The sequence below is a fragment of the Argiope bruennichi genome, chromosome 6 (genome assembly GCF_947563725.1).
Source record: "Argiope bruennichi chromosome 6, qqArgBrue1.1, whole genome shotgun sequence".
NCBI lineage: Eukaryota > Metazoa > Arthropoda > Arachnida > Araneae > Araneidae > Argiope > Argiope bruennichi.
Genome location: NC_079156.1, coordinates 126,126,396 through 126,144,023, shown reverse-complemented (window position 1 = coordinate 126,144,023; position 17,628 = coordinate 126,126,396). Strand labels below are relative to the sequence as shown.

At 28.6% G+C, this 17,628-nt stretch overlaps 1 protein-coding gene across 1 annotated transcript in view; it reads right to left on the bottom strand.

Annotated features, from left to right (window-relative positions):
* Positions 1-1,535: 1,535 nt before the first annotated feature.
* Positions 1,536-17,628, bottom strand: part of LOC129971984 (oocyte zinc finger protein XlCOF7.1-like) — a 35,984-nt gene continuing 19,891 nt past the window's right edge. The window contains exons 5-7 of the mRNA XM_056085963.1: positions 12,195-12,332; positions 12,004-12,043; positions 1,536-3,137 (exon numbers count right to left, since the gene is read on the bottom strand). Of these exons, the coding sequence (XP_055941938.1) occupies positions 1,808-3,137; positions 12,004-12,043; positions 12,195-12,332 (1,508 nt within the window). The 3' untranslated portion in view covers positions 1,536-1,807. The remainder of the gene's footprint in view (positions 3,138-12,003; positions 12,044-12,194; positions 12,333-17,628) is intronic.

The window sequence follows — 17,628 nt, the reverse complement described above, 5'->3', positions numbered from 1 at the left end:
GGTCGAATCAAAGAGATGCTTAAAAGATTCTCAATTGAAGACATAAAGACCAATGAATTCATTCCCAGGAAAATGATTCGAATATATAGAATTAGTTAGCTTTGAGAGGAAATGACTAAAGATCAAATACCCCGGCACATCAACACAAAACAATTGTCTTTGAAACTAGATGAAATTATATTAAGAGATAGGGCAGCAGTATTAAAAATGGGTACAATTAAATAAGTTTAGGTGCCGCATGATTCGAAACAAAACTTTAATTATAATTACAAAAAAAAAATCTTCAAAAATTTTTATAAAAGAATACCTTACATTAAAAAAACACACAACACGCAAAATCCGCCGAATCATAATAATTTGAACATTAGCAATAGAAAAATACAAGATAAAAAGTTAAGAAAAATGAAAATAATCAGATTTTCACTTCAACAATGAAGCATATTAATGAAGCATATTAAATAAGTTTAAACATGTTTGTTCAATTTGTTAAAAATAGAAAATACAATGACGCGTTTAAAACTCATCATTGAAATGATCATGCTTCGAATTTTGGTATGTTTTAAAAACAATTTTTTGCATTGGAAATTTATTGCGTAAATGACGTGTGTTTTAAAATTAATTAAATTGCTACCAAACATTTCAAAAACACCGGTTGGTCCTCCAAATTCCCCGCATTGAAAATGTACATTAGACAAATTTGCAAATTTTGCAATTCCTGCATGTGTCAACTCACATGTTTATCTTAAGTATCAAAAAGGATTACACAAGTCATTGGAAAAAATCTGTTATTCAATTTATTTATTTCATAGAAAATGACTACAAAGAATTCCTTAGAAAGGAAAAACAATATATCACAGAGATTTTGATATCTTAGGTCTAATATAAAATTATGTATTAATTTTTTACAAAAATGCATTAAATATCTCTTGTAGAGAACGATTTTCAAGATATGAAAAACGGTACTCCTTGCGAAATTCTTCATTAATATTAAAAATAGATTTTTGTTTTATCTATATTTTCCAATTGCAGCAAATATTATTAATTAAGAAAACATCAAATTAAAAAAAGTGTTGCTTACATTAATTTATCGATTATTACAATTATTTACCGCACACAAGTAATTTTTTCAGTTAAAATATCGTTTTACGTATCATTATTTAAAACCAATACTAAGTTAGCATTAAAATGTTTTCCGAAATACTCTGAAAAACTATAAATGAAACGGTAGATACCATTAAATTTGTAAATATTTAATATTGAGCGAAAATCAAAACCAAAATAATTTTATTTGAAGAGAGGATAAAAATGCATTTTTAATATAAATGTGTTAAAATTTTTATTAGGATTTAAAAAATGTAAGCAATATTCATACACTCAGATATAAAGGCATTTAACTGAAAAAATATTTTCATTGTCAATTATTAGTAAAATACAATGAGCTTACGAGTTCTGTATCAGTAAATATACTTCGTCAAAAGAATAAAATTCATACAGTAAATTTAAAAATAAAACTATAACAACTTTCACTTAAAATTCCTTAATTCGATAAAATTTCGATAAAGAATGTAAAAAAAAATCATGGAAGTGTAAAATAATTATTTCTGTAATTTGCTGATTACTTTCACTCGTGCTGTCTTCTGTGATGCTTTTTACAATCGCTGCTGTGCGCGAATGTCATTTCACAATCTGGACATTAATAAGGTTTTTCTCCCCCGTGTGTCCTCACATATTAAAACTGTTTCAATTCGGCTAAGAATGTAAAATAGTTCCATACAAGATTAAAAGAATTATTTCGGTAGTTTACAAGTTAATTTCGCTTATGCGCGCTCCTCTGATGGATATTACAATGGCTGCTGGTCGTGAAAGATTTTCCACAAAATGGACACTTGTAAGGCTTTTCTCCAGTGTGGGTACGAGCATGTGTTTTAAGATTACCCTTTCGAGCGAAAGCTTTATTGCAAACATCACATACAAAAGGCTTTTCGCCAGTGTGAGTCCTAACATGATTCTTAAGATTAAACTTTAGAGCAAAAGCTTTATTGCAGACGTAGCACACGAAAGGTCTCTCACCGGTATGGGTTCGAAGATGTCTGTCGCGATCTGTTTTCAGAGTAAATTCTTTTCCGCATACATCACATGCATAAGGCGTTTTGCTCGTGTGGGTTATGTAATGTAGGTTTAGACCTGATTTTTGAGAGAACTGCTTCTTGCATATATCGCGCTTCTCTCTAGTGTGTGCTCGATAATTCGTTTTAGGAGTATCTTTCTTACTGAAGTCTTTAGGAAATTTCTTCTTACCAGAACAGAATCCGGAAGGACCAGCCACAGCATTGTCATCCTCCTTGGTAGAGATAGGTTCCTTCAAGTCGGTACTTATTTTCTTCTTATTATTATTGTGACCTTGAGAATGCATTTCAGGTGAAATATTTTTATGATTTACACTCTCTGAGACATTCTTCAAAATCAAATTTTCATTTCCGGAAATACTTTTACTTTCTGAATGACCTGTTTTGACGACACATTCTAGAGAATCAATAAAAATTTTTTTATCGTAATTCAAAGTTTGCCATTTGCTATTTTCAAGAAATGTTGTATATTCTTCATCAGTTGTTGCATAGAGCAGGTCTGATACACCTGATGCACTTTGATTTTGTATCTGAAATCCACTTGATCCGGCTGAAACTGTCGTCTCTTCATAAGCTTCACGATAGACGATTTCAGGTCTATGAGCAGATTCAATGTTTTCTGAAGAAGCTGTAAAAGATGTGTTTTCTTGGCCTTGCACTTCCGTCGCCTGAGCATCTGAAATGGAATTAAAATAAGAAATATTACAAGGATCACTTAGTTGTGCATTGTCGGAGCACTCTGCAGATATCCTGTACTTGTTTACTTTTGGAGGAAGCGGCTTAAATTCTTCATTCTGTTGATACAGCGATAAATTAATCAGCTCAGATTCTTTATTTTCCTTTTTATGCAAAGACTGACTTAAATACAAAGAATTCTCATTCGAATTTTCCGTACATTTGTCTTTGGCTTCTTCATTATCTTCATCTGAATTTCCTGTCGTTGGCAGTGAATACACGTTGTCATCATTCTTATAAAATACGCAAGGATTATGCTCACCGTAAGTCAGTACTCTGCGACAAATTTGACAAAAGTATCGAGCCATTAATTTCCAAAAAAAATAAAATTCCGACTTATTAAATTTTTAAAAATAATTCTTAAATAGGTAAGAAACGTAGATTTTCTTTTCTTCTACAGTTTGATGCTGTAAACGTTCTTGATAAGATATACATTTGGTACTTATGGTTATAGTTAAAGTATATTCAACGATGAATAAATTATGAATGTTTCATTTATTAAATAACGTGCTAGAGCCCTTTGCCCCAAATTCAAATATCCAATGTCTAATATTTAAAATCCACATTCGCTTCATGTGTTTATTTGTGATATCCTTATCTTAATCTGGATAGCAACTGAATTAAAACAAAAATAAAGATTATGATCTAGAATGCCTATTACCCTCGCAGAGATAGCATAGAAACCTGGATAAAGGATGATTGTTTTTAACCTGAATTCCACGATTGATTCGAAGTTATTACTTTGAGTGTATCTTGATCTTTCATTTCAACAATCAAAACTGCTGTCAGGCAAAATATATCTGTCTGTGAAAAAAGGTATTTTAAAAAAAATAAAAGGCATGAATCAGATTTTAAAATAGAAATATACTGTCTATAAAATGAAAATTTACCTTAAACGGACTTTTACCACAAACGTTTCTATGATTTTTTCCCTCTTAATGTACTCGCAAATAGGAAAACATTTCAAATTCCACGAAATTCTGTTAATTGATATTTTAATAACATTTTTATAATAAAGTCAATTTAGTTTTTTCTTTTTCCTTTTTCTCATAATTATTGTAAAAGATTTGGTTTGTATTTATTTTGAGTGAATAAAGATATAATCGAATGTATTTTCATAGTCATTTGCTTGTAACTTGTAATTCTGTTATTATATTATATATAAAAGACTGTTTTAGAATGGAAAGTATAATATCTGTAAAATGAAATTCGAACTTTTCTTTATTTCTTTAATCTTATCATTTTTGATCGATTAATCTTTTCTATTTCAAAGCGTTCACAAGTATACTTTTAATGCTCATTAAGGGTCTACTCAAGTGCTTGCCTCTTTATTAGACCGTAATCTTAAATTAGGATTTCCTTTCAAAATAGACCTAGCTTTTGTTTAAAGTCCGATATTATTGCATGAAAGTTTAAACATCAAGCCTATTCAGATTTTTTCCTTTGTTATGCATTTTAATTTTAAATCTGTTAAATAAAATGAATTCGGTATTTAAAAGAGCGCATGAATGCATGATGGCGGGAAATTTTGATTTTCTACAATCTTATCTACAAGTGGAGAAATATTCAGCATGTTAAATATTATATAGCATAAAAGAGAAATAACAATGTAAAGTATGGAAAGATAGAACGCTGTTAGATGAAATAATTGCGATAATTAGTTCATTTTCTAATGTGAAACAAAATTTAATTTACAGCATGAAAATGATGAGATGGTATTAATAGCAAAAATGTGTGCATGTGTGATGTAATATTTTTTTTTAAATCTGAATCCTCCCGTTGGTTAAGATTTTAAAATATAATTATACATGTATATTAAATAAAAGCTTACATTTTATTAAAATTATTTTCTATGAATGTAATAACTCAACTGCACTAATAGCTATGAAATGTTTTGAAATTCAATGAGATTCTGTTAAAAAAAATATTTATCAAAATTTTTTAGAGATTAAATTAAGATTTTTTGTTTATTTCGTCACCCCATAAACCAAAAGAAGCGATTCGGTTTCCTATTTATTTTCTGCTGATAAAAAAAATTCAATGCATTTTTATGATTATTTAATTCTAAGCTATATTTCAGTAATCAGATTGTGTCTGAAGAATTATTTTCGAATGGGACTGAGAAGCAATACAACATCAGTAAAATAAAATCCGGAAACAAATCTTGCAATTCTTTCATCTTGAACAGTTTGAGAGTTTCTATTTCACCAGCATAAATATTGTTGCTGATTAACAGTTCACGTCTTTTCACCATTGTTCGAAATTAAAAGATCCAGGAGATTAATTAGAAGTACTGAAGATAAATATTTGCTGAAAGAATATTTAATTTGTTATAAATAAGGTAGTGAATATTCTTTTATAATTGCCATTTTTTTTTCTGAAAAACAAAGATGATGCAACATATTTTCAAGAAAAGGATATCCGGTATTCATTGCATGAGAAAAAAATCATAATTTTAATTGCATTTTAACTCTAGTTCCAAGGTTTCAAAACAAACGCAACTTATATGGATTAACACCTTTTGAATTTCACAAATGCTAGGAAATATAATGAGACAAATTAAGTAATCAAGACACAAACTCAATAATAAGTAATAATCTTCTGTTGTGTTCAAATATTCTTCAAAAACCGCACAGTATTGTTCAGTTGAAAACACCATTCATTGCAAGCAACATGGATATAAACGAATGACAGCCTCGTGGAACTTTAAACAAGAACTTAATATTGAATATAGAATCAGATTCTGCAACAGGAAATGTTTATACGTAAACGAAACTACAGCATAGTTTCTAATAATTAAAAATCCTGGTTTGGAATGTTTGAAAATTTTATTCACTACTTGTGCGAAGAGAAAGAGTCATTCAAATGTCTAACATTAAGTTCCCATCAAAACAAGAAGAAAAAACGCACATTATAAAAACGTGTGAATCATGTTTGTAGCAAATTATTTCGTATGGGACAAAATGAAGCAGGTTTTATTTCTTTTGTGATCAATATTGAATACTGATTGTTTTTAAGTTTTTCTTCCATTCAGTTTCAAATTGAATGCTTCCTTTTTGTAAGAAATTTTCCTTTTCTTCTTCCGCAATTTGTTTTCAATCATGGAATAATGTATTTCAAATCCATGCACCATTAGGCCCCCCACAATCACCATCGGCTTTCAGAAAAGAAAAGAAATAATTTTTCATTATCCCCATTTATTTATTTACAATTTTTTGCCGATAATTTTCTTTTACCATTTCCACCAGGGTGCATAGCTCCTTTAACCTTTTGCACTCGTAAAAGTATTTCGATGCGTAATTACTCATTATTATAAAGACTTGTTTATTGCTCCGAAAAATAAAAATATATAAATGTTTTAAGTCGAATTTTCTCGTTTACTTAATTTGCATCTTATTATTCTGCAGGTATTTATAATAAGGAAAGATGAGACTGTTTAATCAGAGGGATGTGTTTGAAATATTTATTAGAATTTGAGTCCAAGAAAAAATAAGCAAAATCTTAGCGATTTTTCGTGATTATAAATTTCCAAAAATATTACAGCACAAAAATGATTTTTTCAATATCAAAAAAAGCCAAAGCAGTGTCCTTTCGATGACAACAGCTTTTGCTGCATATTTTTTTAAATTTTAATCAATTCTTAAAAAAATATTCTAATCTCGTTTTCCAGCAATATATTTTATTCATGAATTGAAATGTAAATCGTTTTCATTTTTTCTAATAATATTTTATTCTAATTTTTTGTTCGTTATTAATGAACAAGAAAAGAAACGATAGCTTATTTTTATATGTTATATTAAATAGTTTTCACCATAAATAATTTTAATAAAATGTTTGATTTTTTTTTATTATAATTAAGGTATAACTTCAAATAGAGCAGTGGTGGAAAAAATTTTTAGTGTGCCCATTTATTATTTATTTCATTCTTGTGATATAATTGGATGTGTATTGCAAAATCTTAAAAAAAAATACAAAATAGCCAAAAATAAATTGAGGCAATGATTAGAAGGGTGTTCGTTTTCTAATATGGTATTATGGGTTGCATGTCTAACGAAATTGTCGATTAATAAAACATTTGGCTGATAAAACCATCGACACAAAGCTTTTAATTTGAAATCTTTTGTAATCGGTAATTATAACGCCCCAATTGGATGTGCGGAGCTAGACTAACAATACATAGATCTAAACATTCTGCTGAAAGAGATTGTATTTTTGTGGATTTATTATTATATGAAATATATGGGAATCAGAATTGCTAAGCATAATTTTTCTCATTTTCTGATTACAAATTAGCATGTGTATCAATCGGAATAAATTTTTATTATTATAAAAGCAATATTGGCACTAAGATTTAAAAAAAAACGAGTTAATTTGTTTAATCAAACTCTGAGGGTTTTTTTAATGTGCTTTAACTTTTATTATTTCGAAGAGCAATTAAAACACTTAGCTGTTTGGATCTTTAAAACTTTGATCTCTCCGATGATTTTACCCAACTCTCTCCTGGCATTCAAAAATTGTTGTTACATATTTGTTTTTAATTTTCGAGTAAAAGTTTGCTTGAACTCTTTTCCATCTATTTATTTTATTATTTATTCCATTCCTCAAGGAAATTTAGGACGCTCAAACCTAAACAATAAGTAGTAATCAATTTTTATGCTAGAGCTCTCCAATAAAGTATATCTTTTGACTAGCCATTGCCACGAATATATTTTAGATTCAGTATAGATTATTTGACTCATATAAGTAAAGATTGCTTTTAGTTTCCACTTTATAACTTGGGGAAACATGTTTTAAAATGGATGGGAAGGGGAGTATGGATTTTTTTAAATTGAGTCTCACAACTTGTGGAGAGTAAATATTAACTAAGGTAATTACCGATTTAAAAAGAATTTTTTTAAAAAAATTTTAGATATTTAATATATCTTTTATTTAATACTTGATGTAATAATATATATTGTCCTATGAATACAAATTGCTACTAGTGCTAACAAAGCTCCCATAAATAAGAGATTCAGATAAATCTCAAAAAAAATTCAATTGTAGTAAGATGCATTGAGCACACAAAGGAATTTGGACGGAATGAAAAGAACCATTTTTTGTATCTGCATTTCTCGTATTTCCTTCATCTTTCTGTCTTCGATTTGTTTAATTCTAGAGACTCCTACAAAATAAAGGCTTAGGTGTTCTATTTTGCTAGGTTCGAGATCTTGGATATTTCTGGCATTCATACAAAGATTTTGTTGATAATCATGCCTTACTCTATCTGAAGTCAGGACTTTTATATTGCGAAACGGGAAGATCCCTTGCTAGTTACTTTGGCAAGAATCATGTGATCTGCCGATCCACAACGAATTACATTCAATCAAACTCATAATGAGTTTCCGGTTCATTCTCCTTGTACGGAAAGTTGATGTCAAATTGATTTCGCTAGCTCCAATAAAATTAAGCACGCACCAACTAATTAAGCTAAAATTTCTTAATTTTGTAATATCGGAACTCTGTTTTAATAGCGTTTGATATTTAGATTCTTACGTGTCTTTTCACATCAGATATTAAATAAAGCGTACTTTTCAAATACGAAATCAAAACTCAGATATTTCAAATTCTATATTTTTAAGAAAATTTTGATTATTTATAATCTTAAGATAAAATGTCTACTCTCAAAGTTTCTATTCTCAATCCAGAAATTTATATTTCATCCACATCTAAATATATTTATTTGTTTCAATTTCAGAAAGGGAAATCCAATCAATCTTTACATATACGACCAAATAATCCATATATGTAAAATGTATTCTCGATACCAATTAGTCAAAACATTAATTTTATTCGACAGTATTACAATAATAAATTATTTATATAAATTAATTCTGGTTAGAGATTCAAAAATTTCCTAAAAAGTAGAAAAACTTTTTAGAAAACCGTTCAACATAAAAACAATATATACTTTGTTTTATCTGCATTGATGAATAAACACAGACGGAACAGCAGATACAGCAGGTTGTAAAAGATATTTTTACACGAGAATCATTTTCGAATCCGTAATGATGACTTGTCAGGTAATGGTTAACCCTTTGCATTCGGAAATGTAATTCGGATGACTCGGCTTATACAAAGACATGTTTATTGCCCCGAAAAATAAATATATACTGCCGCATTGAAGAAAGAATGTCGAATCTCCTTGGACGAGTGGTTATGGCACTGGTCTCATGATCAAGAGACCTGGGTTCGAATCCCACGATGCGATTAATAGTATATGTAAATACTTCATCCTCGATTTTATGTTTTTCTTTATTTCATGTTCCAGATGATACTGGACATTTCTTTAGTTTACCAGGCAAGTGTTCTGGACTTTCCTTACTGTCTCCAGAAGAGTATTCTGGAACTTTCTTTGCTTGTATAAAAACAGAAGATTTGTCAGTCACTCTGTTCTCAGTTCAGAGTTCAGTTAATAAATTGGTTTAGCTCTACCTCTTGTGTGTGCCATTCAGTTCTATACTATAGCATCTACGTGACAATATAATTATTTTAAGTTTACTTAATTTGCATCTTCTTACTACTCTGCAGGTTTTTTTAACAAAAAAAATGAAAGAAAGAAATAAATGAAACCTCAAAACGATGCACCGTCTTGAGTGGCGAGTGAGAATCACCATCTGAGTGCAAAGGACTATATTATATATAAAAGCATTGATGAAAACGGCATTGATTTGAACAGCTAATTAAGGTTGAGCTTTATAACCAAAGCAAAGTTTATTTCAAACAAACATTCAAATACTCTTTAGACGAAAAAAGGTAACACTAAAAATAAAAACCATATTTAATTTCTAAGTTCATTATTACCCTATATTGAGCTTACAATTTATATTAATTTTTATGCGTGTCAATTTATGATCAAAAGGTCAGAAGAATTATGCTAAACATTACGGATTCTCATATCTTTTAAACAATTCATTAAAATGTGAATTTAGAAGAGAGTAGTTTCTTTCAACTTTCTTTCTAGTTTTCTAAGAGATTTTTTCGTCAAATGGTTCTTTTGGATTATTGATAATAAAATATCAATTAAATGTTTTGTATAATATGGGTTTAATGGGTTCCTCAGAAAAATATTTTTAAACAATTTTTTTAGAAACTTTTAAAAACCTGTGCTGTAGATTTTGTTACATATGTTCGTCATTTTATATCTATATTTATATGCATCCAATTACATAACAAGAGAGAGCGGCAGCATTAAAAAAAAAAAAAAAAAAAAAAAGGAGCTTTTCAAGAATGTTATCGCATGACTCGAATCTAAAATCTAATTATAAATTTATAGAAAACAATAGAAATTTTATTTAAAAAAATAGCTTACATTGAAATACTCAAAATGGAAAACAAGCCGGATCGTTGTACGTTTAACAATAAAAGTGTAAAAAGGCCAAGATGAAATATTAATAAAGAAGGTACAAAAATCATTGGAGTTTCATTGCAACAGTGAAACATTTTGATATAAAATAAGTTTTTATTTTAAAATGTGTTCTTTCAGCTGTAAAGAACAAAACAAAAATTAATTGTTTTTTTTTTAATTATTTCATTTAAGAATAATACTTTGAATTTTGGGAATCGTGTAAAGATAATTTTTCAACTCCGAAAAAACAGAAACAAAACAAACTTTTCAAAACACTAATTTCAATTTGCTACTTCCCAACATTAAAAAAATAGATTTGCTAAATTTTAAAGTTTTGTTTGTAAATCTGTAAACTCCAAAAAACGCACGCACACATTCATTAACATTCTTAGAAATTACACAAGTCAATAAAAATGTAATGGACATTGAATTCAATGAATTTATTACTTTAATAGAAAATGACTACAAAGAATGTCTTAAAAAGGAAAAAAAAAATCACACAGACAATAGAATCTTTAGCGTTATATAATTTTTTTTATTAAAACGTTTACAAAAATACTTTAAATATCTCTTGCAAAGCAAAATTTTCAATATATAAGGAAAGGAAATCTTAGCGAGATTCGTCAGTATTACAAAAATACATTTAATGCTATATCTAAATTTTTCAACTGGAACAAATGTAAATATTACTTGTTAATTAAACATCAATGTACCAAAAACATATTATTTACACCATTTCAAAATAAAAAAATAATGTTGCAGTGGATTTTTACAGTTATTAATCGATCGAAAATGTACTTGTTCGGATAAAATGTCAAAATCTATTATTTAAAATTGCCATTTAGTCGGTATTTAATGTTTTCCTCAAAGCTCGGAAAAACTGGAAATAAAACGGCGATATTATTAAATTTGGAATCATTTAATTTTGAATTCAAGCTAACACAAGGTATAATTGCTTTAGTGGGACATGATTTTTTTAATATTAAGTGGCGAGAATTGGAACTAGAGATTAAAAATTTTTGAAATCATATAAACAAAGTGAAAATCATAAACAGATATGAATGCATTTGAACTGAAAACATATTTTCATTTTCAATCTTCAGTTAAAGAGTAATTTCTTAAAGACAGAATCTCAATATTTTCTTTTCGTCAAAATAGTAAAAAATAGGCACTGATTTTAAAAACAAAATTGTAACAACTTCGAGTGAAAAATGTTCCATTTTGGTTAAAAATGTGAGGTAGTTTCATACAAGATTAAAAGAATTATTTCTGTAATTTGCAGATTGATTTCACTTATGCATCGTCCTGTGATGTCTATTGCAATTTTCTTTTCTTGTGAATGCCTTTCCACAAATTGGACATTCATAAGGCTTTTTTCTAGAGTGAATCCAAACATGCGTTTTCAAATCACTCTTTTGAACGAAACTTTTATTACACACGTGGCACAAGAAAGGTCTAACACCAGTATGAGTTCGATAATGTCTGTCACGATTTCTTTTCTGCATAAATCACATACAAAAGGTTTTTCGCCAGTATGGGTTCGATAATGATTGTCGAAATGATATTTTTTATTGAATTCCTTCGGACATAATTTGTAAGGAAATTTCTTCCTCTGAGGGCAAATTCCGGATGGTGCGGCCACTGCATTGTTATATGTTTTAGAAGAAAGATGTTCCTCCAAGTTGGCGGTTATTTTCTCGCTCTTACAGTAAACATTAGAGTGTATTTCACATGAAGTATGTTCATCCGAGTCATTACTCCGAGACTTGTATCTTGCCCTTTTCTGGTTCATTACTTCCTGGTAAGAAATCAGGATTCACAATTTTCTTGGTTCAGAGATATTGTAATTATCTGAATGGTCTCTCCATACAGAATCCATAAAATATTTGTTATCGTTATTCAGAGACAGCCATCTGTTCTCTTGACGTGACAATTCATCTTTTCACTACCTGTCGCATAGATGAGATCAGATACACCTGATATTCTTTGCCTTTCCTCGTCCACACCAGTTGATTCTATGTCAGCTGGAGAAAGGTTATAAGCTTCGGGAAAATCATTTTCAAGTCTGAAACAAGATTCAGCATTTTCTGAAGAAGCCATAAAAGATGCATTTTCTTCCAAAATTTAGCACTAACGAAACTACTATAGGGGATTTAAAAAACGAGCATTTTTCACCTGAAATAATTTTCGAAGATTCCAATGACAACGACGAAAAGGCTGCCAACGAGAAAGAATCAATCTGTTCTATGAAAGAAAATATTGCAGTAGCAGGACCTTCAAGAGTATGTTCCCATAAGAAACATTTCATATACGATATTTGTTCTAAACGTTTAGAATGGGTATGTAAGGTTGTAAATCATTATCGAATACATACTGGAGACCAACCATTCGAGTGCAGAATTTGTAAAAAATTATTTTCTCGCAAAGGAAATCTAAACAAAGGAACATTACAGAATACACTCTGGCGAAAAGAACTTTATGTGTGGTATATGAGGAAAAGATTTAAATCAGAGAGTACATCTCCATTATTGGACTCACACTGTTGAATAGCCTCTTGTGTGCTATATATGTAAGAAAGCTTTTTCTCATAATTGTGCTCTGGAGATACACATCAGGACTCACATTAGAGAAAAATGTTATAAATGCCCAACATGTGGAAAGCATTCAAGAGCAACAGTGATTGCAATAGGCATCATAGGAGAAAACGTCAGTGAAATCAATCTGAAGTTAGACAAATAACTCTCTTACTTTAGTATGAATCTATTTCAAATTCTTTAGCGAAATAAAATTATTTAATTTCTATTATTACAATTTTATTTTTAAAATTACTGTATGAATTATACATGTTTAACGAAGTCTATTTTTCTGATATCAAATCTACAAATTATTGCATGTTTTAAATTCTCAAATCAAATGTGTTTACGCCTAATTGTATCTAGTTTTTAATTTTGTTTGTATTTACTTAAATGGTTTTAATATTGATGCTATTTCTAACTTGTTAATACTATGCATATATGTTCATCTTCCATTCATTAAAGCAAATATTCTCCTTTCTCAGTTTATTTCAAATTTAAATATCTCCAAAATACAATGATATTTATGATTTCTAGTTTCTTCACAGATCTTCGGAAATGTTTTCGTAATAACGTATGTTTGTTCTAAATAATAATACCGATTCTAAAGCGTGCAAAATCACTTAAATCGATTAACAACTGTAATAATAGACCGCGATGCTTCGATTCTGAATTTTTTAAAATAATAGTTAATAATTAACTGTTACATATTAAAAACATTGATACTTTAAAATCCTTTTTTACTATGAATGACGAATTTCTCAGAGGATTTCTTTCCTTTATACATTAAGAATCGCATTTTAACGGAGATGTGTGATGCGTTTTATGAATGTTTGAATAAAAATTAGTAAAATGTAAGTTACATAGTAGAGTTGAATATCTCTGTGATACTTATTTTTTTATTTTTAATATGCACTTTCAAGGTCATTTTCTTTTTGGGAAATGGTTTTAGTACATAGGAAGATGTGAATGTTCTAATCGGAGAAATGTTTTTGAAATATTTGTTAGATTTTCAATTAATGAAAAAACAATAAATATATATTTCATTTCTGTTACAAACTTCTGAAAATATTGCAGCACAATTTATTATTATTTTTTGAAACATTACAAAAGTCAAAGCACTATCTTTTGAATGATAATAATTTATGCAGCATTTAATAAACTATAAATATTCAATCAATTTTTCAAAAATATACTAAGCATGTTTTGAAGCAATATATTTCAATCATAAGGTGAAATTCAAGTTGTTTTCATTTGTTATATTAATATTTTATTCTAGTTTATCCTTCATTCTTAATGTTCAAGAAATGATGCGTTCAACTGATTTTTGTAAGTTGATAATTTTTCAACATAACTTATACTTTTAATAAATTTTTTGAAATGTTGTATTATTCATATTGAAGGTTTAATTTGAAATCAAACAATAATTTGAAACTTAAATGTCGCTATTTTTTTAGACTGTTACTCTTTTTTGTAATATAAATGAAGGCATAAAGGCATAGAATGCAAATGAGAATAATGTATAAATGAATGAACAAAATAGTCTGTAATATAATAATATGATTTAGATAGTTAACACAATTTGAATTAAATAAATATTCGTCTGAAAAACACAACAGATAATAAGTTACAAGAAGCATTTATTTGAAACCTTTATAGACTTCAAATTCCGGAGAACAAATTGGATATTAAGCACGCCCAGTTACACAGAAACACAAATAATTTCTAGAAACGAGATAATTTTTTTCTGGATTAATTCTTGATTGAAGTGTTTAAAATATATGGGATTCGGAAATGTTTAGCATAATTTTTATCTTCTTTTGATTACAGATTAACATGCATATAATTTAAATAAATTTTCAGCCTTATTAAAGACAATATTTGATAGTTGAAAAATATATTTTGTTTTCAGGGTGAAATAGTATAAATCAAAGTTTTTGGGTGTTTTTAATGCGCTCTCTTTTATTGTTTTGAAGCACAATAAACGCAATTAGAGGTTCTAATATTTAAAGCTCTTAGCTCTTCCATGATACTTTTATTATTCAAAACTTTCGCCTGCCATGCGTTGAATAAATAATAATGGAGGCATATCAGTGCAAATAGCATTTATCATTTTCTACTCTGCATCTGTTTTTGTTTCATTTATTCTAGCCATATTGGAAATTTAGAACTCAAAAAATTATTTAGTAAATAATATTAAGTAAATCTCTTGAACAAAATATACTTTTTGACTAACAGCTATCAAGAATACATTTTACATGTATGGGTGGTTTGACTAATGCAAGTAAATACCGCTTTGTGTTCTCACTCTATCACTCCGGAAAAGATGATTGGAATTGCGTAAAGGTATGAAATCGGTTCTAATCAATTGAAAAATGCAAATATTAACAAAAGGGACTTTCAGTTAAAAAAAAATAATAATAATCTTTTTGTAGGATTCCATTCTTTATAGAACTTTCGGGAAGTAAAAAAAACAACAGAAATCCTGATTTTACAAGCATGCAGGTACAAACTGAAATACCATGGACGAATTTTTATTGCTTTTTAAAAAATCGTTTTTATAATTTGTCAGAAACTGATCAATTATAAAATTTAATCTTTTGCACTCGGAGACATTCCCGCTCGAATAGCTACAAGAAAGAAAGTGGTGAACAAAGATAGCTTCACGAATACAAATGGTTAACGAAGCAGATTTTCAGAAGTGGTTAAATCTAAAACTGTCGTCTTCTAGTTTTGAGTATGTCTTTGTTATCCATGGTTTTGTAAACGACATTCGCATTTTGATAATATTTTGACTTAGAATTTATCTTTCAAAACATAAATATATTGAAAAAGTAAACTGCATTAATCCATTAATACTGGAATCCGTTTAAAATCCTAGTCAGAACGTACAACCTCATTAGGAGGTTTATATCTATTTCAGTCTATATAAGAGCGTAAACACTTAACTTAGTCCAGTTATATATCTCTACTCCTTCAGTCACTGCTTTCAGGTAATGAGAGAGGCGAGTTAAACCAGTCTCCCCAAAACATTCTTGCATCCTCTTCAATAAAGGTCTTATGCCCATTCTTTCTCATGACATTATGGATTTTGTGAAAGACAACGGAAACTTGCATGGTAACGATGAACGATAGCTATGAAAAATTGATCTTTAGTGTTTTATTCTTACATTTTAACACAAACGAGTTTATATACTGCATACAATTATTTTATGGCCACTTGACACCAAATTTTGAACCAGAGCAATATCTGCAAGCTTAAAATGACATACCGAACTTTATACATTTTTGACATTGCGTTTAATTGTATGCTGAAAAACACCAGGAGATGTCCATCGTTTTTCCGAATATGATTTTAAGGAAAAATATCTCTATTTTAGATGTTAGGTACCAAATTTCATTAATATAGAACTCTTAGTTTTTCAGTCATAGAGTTCACAAGTTCTCTAACAGATAGAAAGGCATACTTCCTGTGAATGAATTTCGATCATAATTTGATAGATATCTACCAATTTGGTCATAATTCCGTATAATAAATTTCTAGCTTAAAATGTTTTTGAATTATCGTGTTCATAGAAGGATAGCCATAAGGCCAAAAATGTGTTTTTTGAACTCTGGATGTGTTATCTGAAGTGCAGAGATTTTACGAAATGTTGAGATTTAAGACTAACAACCACAATACCTACTCTGCACATTTGTATACGAGGAATTAATAATTTTTTTCATTATTTTATCCTAGCAAGCAGTATCATTATTCTCAAAATATTTGATTCTCAGGAATTGGAAACTATTCTTAGTATCTTTGACTGTTATTAATAATTCCAAAGAAAAAAATCCTTCACAGACCTTATAAATTTTACCTTGTTTTAAATCGAATTTATTTGAACATCTCTTTTTTTAATGGCAAAACAAAAATTCTTTTTGTGGAAATATTAAACACATATTACTCTTAAACAAAATTTTGGAATCGCAATTTTTGCAAATTGGAAATGTGAATGCACGAATTTACTTTTAATCTTATTGCAATTTTTCTAATTCTTGGATTTCTTTTTTTTTAAATAATATTTTAGCTATTTCGAATCTTTCATGTAACTTCCTTAATTTTTTTTTGTATCTTTGTGGTTATTGAATAAGATTTTTTCACTTTATTAGGTTGTCAATTTCCTTTTTCTAATGTTACATTTTGTTAATTATAGATTTTTGAATTCATTTTTTTCATAATATTGATAAATCAGAAAATTTTTCCTGTTAACCGTCGCTAACCAATAAATGGAAAATTTGATAGTATCGCTAAAGGCAAATACTGGACTTCGAATATTTTACACATTTTTGCTTGAAAATAAGGTTGAATATTATTTCATTAAAAATAACATGGGTTGGAGTAAAATAACATGTAATGAAATAACATACAGATTGTGTTAAAGTATTTAATCTTTATGTTAAAAGTTTAGCTTCTTACATTATCATCCAATAACATCCTTGAAAATTCATGTTTTTTCCATGGTCAAATATGTTTACCAAGTTTAGTGTGGGGACGCCGGGCAATCTTTACATACATGCAACAAACAGTGATTCTAAGAATATTAATTATTCCAGATCATTAGAGAAGTCGTTCTTCAATAGATATCGATTGTAGTTGAAAGCTGCATATTCTTTCTTAAAGCTTTGAATGGGATCGTTCGGAAACTTTTTTCTTAAATATGCCTTGCTCTTAATATGTAGAATAAATAGAGGCAGAAGTTGCAAATACAATATACAGGTAAAAAAATTTTTGGTCTTAAATTTATTAAACAACATAATATTATTATAT